This window comes from Phragmites australis, chromosome 9, assembly GCF_958298935.1.
Source record: "Phragmites australis chromosome 9, lpPhrAust1.1, whole genome shotgun sequence".
NCBI lineage: Eukaryota > Viridiplantae > Streptophyta > Magnoliopsida > Poales > Poaceae > Phragmites > Phragmites australis.
The window spans coordinates 21,015,916-21,023,164 of NC_084929.1; the positions used below are offsets into that span (position 1 = coordinate 21,015,916).

The 7,249-nt window shown below is 43.3% G+C and overlaps 2 protein-coding genes across 3 annotated transcripts; both read right to left on the reverse strand.

Moving 5' to 3' along the window:
* Positions 1-1,154: 1,154 nt before the first annotated feature.
* Positions 1,155-2,257, reverse strand: LOC133929868 (patellin-2-like). The gene is made up of 2 exons (XM_062376624.1): positions 1,606-2,257; positions 1,155-1,465 (listed from the first exon to the last, which is right to left on the reverse strand). The coding sequence occupies exons 1-2, from the start codon at positions 2,159-2,161 to the stop codon at positions 1,302-1,304; spliced, it is 720 nt and encodes a 239-aa protein (XP_062232608.1). The 5' UTR covers positions 2,162-2,257; the 3' UTR covers positions 1,155-1,301.
* Positions 2,258-2,722: 465 nt separating this feature from the next.
* Positions 2,723-6,822, reverse strand: LOC133928777 (vesicle-associated protein 2-2-like). 2 transcript variants are annotated; one of them, XM_062375259.1, is made up of 8 exons: positions 6,582-6,822; positions 5,933-6,003; positions 5,565-5,646; positions 5,064-5,179; positions 4,465-4,971; positions 4,136-4,201; positions 3,953-4,030; positions 2,723-3,170 (listed from the first exon to the last, which is right to left on the reverse strand). In XM_062375259.1, the coding sequence occupies exons 1-8, from the start codon at positions 6,634-6,636 to the stop codon at positions 3,030-3,032; spliced, it is 1,116 nt and encodes a 371-aa protein (XP_062231243.1). In that variant the 5' UTR covers positions 6,637-6,822; the 3' UTR covers positions 2,723-3,029. The 2 variants fall into 2 exon arrangements, with proteins under 2 accessions (XP_062231243.1, XP_062231244.1); XM_062375260.1 differs by having other exon boundaries at positions 4,136-4,198; positions 6,582-6,821.
* Between the last annotated feature and the right edge of the window lie 427 nt (positions 6,823-7,249).

Consider the following 7,249-nt stretch of genomic DNA (forward strand, 5'->3'; position numbering starts at 1 on the left):
ATCTTCACCATAATATATCTAGAAATATAGCTTATCAGACATCCCTATAAACATCCGAAAATATATCCAACGTTAATACTGAAAAACTATACTTCTGATTATCAAAACTCTGACAAAATTACTAGAACCAATGATCACCTAATAGTACGTTTAGTTCGCTACCATCAATATTGCTCCTAAGCAAACTAACCAATTTAAACTAATTAAATCCCCATCTACTTAATAAAGTTTCTAATTATCTATAATTATTACCTACATCACTATTTTGTAAAATCTAGATAATCGAAACTACCGTACTCTAAATACAACTATACATCTGATGGCTATCCTACCATATTGAAATAGATCTTTATAATATACTACAAAAGACAGAAAACCTCATTTTCTGATTACCTTGCTAAACTCTAGGTCTCATATAGCGTAACTACTGTTATGTAGCTAAACCCTAGATCTAGTGGTATTTTAATTACTAATAAAAATATAAGTCTAGAAAAATTACCAGAAACTGAGATCCAAAATTCGCATATCAAAAACAGTAGTGCTTCGTCACGCTGCCACCCTCTCCTCTCACCCCCTCTCTTTATTTTTTTAGATTTAAATGCCTAATTTGGCTAATTTTCAACCTTTTATAATGTGTTGGGTGGGGGCTAGCCCCCCTCTCAGATGATAGTAGGGGTGGTACGGGCTCTACGCTCGAAAGGTGGGGTCTACCCACCCTCTGAGAACGCAGTAAGGGATAACCGTCCCCTGAAAGAGCGATAAGAGGTACTTGTGGCACCGTGGCATGCTAATCGTCCTCTGAAAGGGTTCTGAAAAAGTAGCCTTTTTCAGAGTGGTAGATATCTATTTATACAAATCTTTCTATCAAAGATCTATTTATTTAAATATTAATATTAAAAAATGTAAAAAAATTCCTGATTTGACTCCTAGCTAAATAGGAATATGGATGGAGATGGGACGGCATCCTACGGCCCTGTTTGAGTGGACCGGATCCCGAGCCAAACCACATGATGGGACAAGGATTTGGGCACACCAAATTAGCCTTACAGGGTATATAGATCCCGTTGTCATCCCATGAGGCCAGTTGAAAGCATTCGGTTCGGGTATATAAACTACTTCACAGCTCATGCACGGTTGCACGTCATATACACGCATAGATCGATCGACGAGCACATTGATTCCACGCATCAGATACACGCACAAACCAATTTAAGAACACGACCGGATTGATCAATTCGGATCTCATCTCTCTTTAGCTTGGATGCACGCGTCACGCGTCTTTTTGCCTCCTTTCTAATTAATTAGTTGGCCGGCGGTTCACTTGGTGCGGCGGTGGTTTGTTCGGCGTCGGCGTTGTTCTTCTTCTCCGACGATTCTGAGACGGCCACCTCCTCTACCTTGTGCTGGTCGACCGGTTTGGCCTCCACGGGCTCCGTGGTACTGTTCTGCTGCCCAACTGATTCAACTAAAAAATTCATGACATGCACACATCAATTTCTCCTCTCTCGTGCGCTATTGTGATCGACAAGATCCACAGATAATGTGACCAAATTATTTGCTAATTTCTGATTTGAAAAAAGTGTTAGATATGCCAAGTAAACTTACCGTACGTCCGCATTTGTCGGAGCGGGACTGCAGGAGACATCACCTTCTCCTCGACGTTTTTGCTCTCCTCAACCTTCTCTACCTTCCTCTCCTCCTCATCGTTGAGTACCACCTCCTTGGCCTCGTCAACCTTGGGCGGCTCCACATCGGCCATGAAGGACTCCGGCAGCTGCTGCTCCTCCGCCTTCTTGACTTGCTCCGCTTCGGGCGCCGGTGCCGCCACGGCCTCGGTCACCGTGAACTCAATGGCAGGGGCAGCGTCAGCAACATCGTCGGCGACATCCTTCTTCACCACCACCACCTCCTCTGTTTTTTCTTCGACGACAGAAGCAGCGATGGACTTCTCGGTGGATGTCACCTCGACGACGTCTTCCTTGGCCTCGCCGGCGGCCGTCTCCTTCACGACGTCCTTGACGACGACGCCGGTTTTGCCGGAGGACGAGGAGGAGGAGGTGTGGCTGGTGGGGACGGATGACTTCCTCCGGAGGAGCTTGCCGCCGGCGCTGGCGGTGGTGTTGCCTGTGGCCACGTCATCCTTGGAGCCACCGCAACCCATGGCCGGCGCTGGCGACGCCGACGACACAGGTGAGGAGGGGAAGAGAGAGAACGCGATCGGAGAGGAGAGAGAGGGAACGGAGGAGAGGTGTCGTCGGGCTAGCTTGAAGGATTGGAGGCAAAGAGACGCCGTTGTGGCACGGCTGCTTTTATAGCACCCGACGTGCTCGCATGCAATGCAACGGCATACTCGCATGCGCGGAAAAGTCAACCGTGACGCGTCGACAACCAAAGGGGCGCGACAAGTTTGGGAAGCCATGGACAAACTAGAGGTTGGCAGCAAGTGTTGGGCTGGGCAACTCATGTGCCGGCCAATTTCCTTTCTCAGAAACTCCGTCGGCCGGCACGCCGGCCGCTGCCCGCCGGACTTGAGTTTGTTTAAACGCCACCAACTCGTGGTTCGGTGAGGTTCATTCGTCTCCCGCGAACTTCATTGGCCGGCATGGAGCCTTGGAGGCGCATATATAGGCATTAATGATACAATATACAGTACAAACATCTTAACAAAGTAGTCTCTTTTTGAGGGAAATAACAAACTTGTATTCGTAGCAACCAATCGTCAGTCTCCTCTTAAATTTCTGTCATTTTCTTTTTAAAAAATCATAACAATAACACCGAGAAATAGCATCCAGACTCCAGAGCTACATGTACTGACTCCAAAAGGAAAATATGGGGAATTTTCTGTTTAGTCTTCAGGTAAATATCTTCTATAATAGTTCTATACAATTTGAAATCAAGCTGCTCTATACATTCCAGTTATTAGCAACCTCAGCTTTATGGAAAGCCCTCGGAACCGATGATGTGACATCATCACGCGACAGTAATCCCTCTCTGATTAAGTGCCGCAAGGTTACCTCCCTCTCGGACTCTCAGCCGCTCCCAGAAAGCTCAGCTACGCCCAGGTGCCTCATCTCCAATACGTGCAACAGGTAACCAAGTGACATGCCAACAAATGCCATGTAGAGGACAAACAGCAGCGGAAAACCGGCCTGGCCCCTTTTCAAGAATACCTAATCAAGAGATGCAAACCGGTTAGAAACGGACAGGAGACGAGTACACTCTGTGGACAGATAAGCATGTGCAGTGTTAAACAATAGTAAGGGAAGCAACTGTGGATTGTAAAGCAGGATATGGATATACAAGCTCGTAAAGTTCATGAAGTATGTCCTGCCATGAAGAAAAAAAGTATGTTCTGCCCCCGCTGATACTTCAGAAACAATACATAATTAGCATGCAAAGGAATATTTTGACAACATAGACAACTTGGCCATAAGTCTTCGAGAGTTGCCTGGATTAGAAAATTAAAGGTAAAATTACCTAACTACGAGCACAAACTATACATTAACATTTGACTTCTATTTGGCTCAGATGCTAGCAGTCCCCATTGAACATAAAACATGATGCCAACTTATCAAGTAGCCATTTATTTGGGCTTGTGAATTCTGACCACAATGCCAATTTATTGGATGCCAGCAACAGAACTCTACAGGTTTTGGCTATTGTTAAAAAGTTAGACTAAGAGGTGCTTTTCTATATATGAATAGGCCAACGGCCCAACACTGGTAGGGACTGTTTGGCTATGGCAAGCTGGAAGACCATGTGCAGACAGTACTAATGACCTGGATGTATTCAACAAAATTTTGGGTCAGGTGACTGTCACTTGACTTAAATGGACAGATGAAAGCAAAGCATGGCAACCCCATGCCAAAGTCAAAGGGACAACACAGAGAGCTTAGAGTTGTTCTTTCATGCTTCAGTTATGGTGTATATGAATGTGGAGTTAAAATTTTACCATATCTTTCTGTAGTTTGTCCCGCTCTTGGATGGTGGTTCTGGTCTCTTCCCTCAATTTTACAATCAAAGTTTCAGCCTACAGAAAGACGATCCAACAATGTGGCAATTCAGAAAGTGCCCTCAGAAGAGATTCCATAATCCCTCAACTCAACTCAAAATGTTCGCACTAAATATTTCTTACATCTTCTAGTTTTGCTTCAAGATTATTAAGCTTCGACTGTAAATTCTGAACATCTTCGGTTACCTGCTAAAGAGTAATAAACAGAGTTAAACAGTAGAATGCAAAGCAAACACATGAGAATTATCGATTAATAGCCAAGTGACTGTATTTAATATTCATCACCAAGATAAAATATCGTAATGCAATTTGGTGAGAATACTTCACTTGCCATGAACATAGCTAAATGAACTCAAAAGAGTATCAAATAAACGGTTAAAACGGCAGATTTGGTTCGCGAATAAGCTAAAAGGAGTTAGCAGAACATATACAATACATAAAAAGAAACCTACATGAGATAGATCAAGGTTCTCAGCATTGGCAGGTCCTTTATCACTTAAAATTGCAAGTTCTCGTGGGGCAGGAGTATCTTTCAATGGTGGAGATTCGTTTAAGGTTGCACTTGTTTTTGTTGAAGAATAATGAGACTCAACAGAGACAGCAGAGGTTTCTTTCAAAATGGGAGCAGATTCTGTCAAACTAAATGGAGCTTCTTTTGATGGGACTAGAAAATCTTGCAGAACAGTACGACTTTCTTTTACAGGGGAGGGAATTTCACTCAAAATTGCAGGAGTTTCCCTTAAAGGGGGATAGCTTGCTTTCAGGGGATGATGAACTTCATTCACCACATTAGGTACTTCATTCATATTATCCAGTATCTCTTCTGCCATAGGAACCTCAACTGTTGACTTGGCATGGGCAACTCCAGTGATGAGTTGCTCTTCTTGAGGCTGACTCGTGCTGACAAGGACAACTCTCAGCTTATTCTCCTCAATATACTGGTCAGTTTCTTTGGAAAACTACAAAAAAGATTCAGCCAATTTAGAAAATTGGCGTAAAAGATGCAAAGCAACATCACAAAAGCCAAAAGCATAAATTGCTGCATACTTACAAAAGCAGGAACAATGTCTTCATCAGCTGTACCAAAAGGAACAACTGTTGTCTGCACAAGGAACTTGTCTTTTATTTGCAGATCTGGTGGAGCATTCTTTTGCGCTTGCATAGTAACTACATTTAATGAAACAAAAGGTTAAACAAAAATAAAATAAAAAGGCAATAAAAAGAAAAGTAAATAAACTGAAAAAAAGGAACAAAAAATGCATAAAGCCTTTTCTCTTCATCAAAAGCAAAGCATGACATGCTGTTTTAATTAATACAACAGCTGTTAAAAAGAAATTGGCTTATGCGACAATGGATTTTGTCTTGGCAAGCTATAAATGTTAACTTTGCATAACCAGAAGATTAGCATATGATTCAATTTCTTAAAAAAAAACCTATGTCTATCAGGAAAAGAGAACATCTAGCTTGCGTGACAGTCTACTGCAATCAATTCTGAAATCTGAATATGCCAAAATGCCATTATCACCGTCAGCCAGTAGAAGATAGCATTTACCTACAAAATGTTGTGATGCCCTTGGAAGAATAACTCCTACATTTGGCCGAACACAGTATCTTTTTGGAGAAGTTGTTTTGATCTGGCAAAATTATGGTAGCAAGATTAGAGTTTGTAATAAATGCTCGATCAATGATAAATATGAATGGTTCCATTTTCAAAAACCAAGCAATTAAACAGAAAAAAATGATAAGTGCAAATGTATGAAATTGTTGGGGACACAATTTTTGAAAAGAAAAAAAAAATACTAGGGTAAAGGGCAGATTCATATGGAACTTTGGCATCAAGCATTACCAGACACCAGTATGAGAAAAAGCTTGCGCTTACAACACAAAAACATGAATTTTAAGTTAAAATTGCAGACCAACCTTAAATGCAACATATTGATCTGATCTGTTCGCTAGATGGACAGAACATGAACTCTGCTTCTTCACCTCAACTGATAACAAGAGAGTCAGATATATATTCAGAGATGGTATAAAAAGTAATTCACCAGTCTACATGATACTTTGAAAGTATGATCTAAGACTATGAAATCCTAGTACACATTTACTAACCTCTGAAGAATAACATCCTAACACAGTAGGGGGGAGAAGAACATAATAATCTCCATAGACTGTAGTATTTTGCTAGTACTAGCTGAACCCCGAAAAATTCGCTAACCCGCACCAAAAATTAGGTTGTAACGGTACAATCGCAAAGCGAAATTTCAAATTAAAAAAAAAAAGCACACGCAGAGCAATGACCAGATCGCGTGACATTGTAGGAATTTTTCGTACATTTTAGGCAGTAAACCTTAATCAAAGCATGGTTAAACCCCACCCGTCAAAACCCCAACCAGACCCAAGCGGCAGAACACGAACGGATCGACCGAATCACGCATCACCAGCTAATAAGCAAACGATCAGAGCTTCATTCGACCGAGCAACCCATTCGATTACGGATGGATCACGGCAACTCGAACCATTGGGTTAGAGAGAGAGGATCGGTGAGTGGGGAGCGAGGGGCGGCACGTACAGAGGAAGCGGAGCTCGCGGGGGTGGATCTCGACGAGGACGTCCTCGCTGCCCATCGCCGCCGCCTCCCACCTCCCCGGCCGGCCGCGCGCGCGAGAGGAGGGAGAGAGACCGCGGTAACCTCGGTGGTGGGGTGGACGGCTCGCTCGCTCTCGGTTGGTTGAAGCGAAGGCAACGAACGAGGACGCCACTCCGCCTCCACCAACAGGCAACAACGCCCCGACGGTTTCGGTGCGGCCGCCGAAAAGTAGTGGGAGTGTGGCGTTTCGGTGGGTACGCTTCTGAGGGCGTGACCGGGCCCGGTAACATTAGACAGGCCGGTCCGTCGGCCAGCCCCGATTCGTGGCCCGGTAACATTAGACAGGCCGGTTCGTTTCCCACCTGTCTCATGCATAGCTGTTATGCATTATCTATACCCAGTAATAGATTCAAACAATATTAATAGTACATCTTATACAATTCGATGTAAAAAATAGAGGTCATCTGTTCTTTAGGCTTACATCAGCAAAGGTCTGTTGATAGTAGTTGTTATCAAAAGCTAACTTCGACTCGTACTTTTGGTAGGACTTGCGCGACTAGTCTTCTTATCATGGAAAGAAATCTTTGCTGGTTATGGGACAGATATTCAACTAACTAGTCTAATCTCATTTAATAATATTCACTCAAATG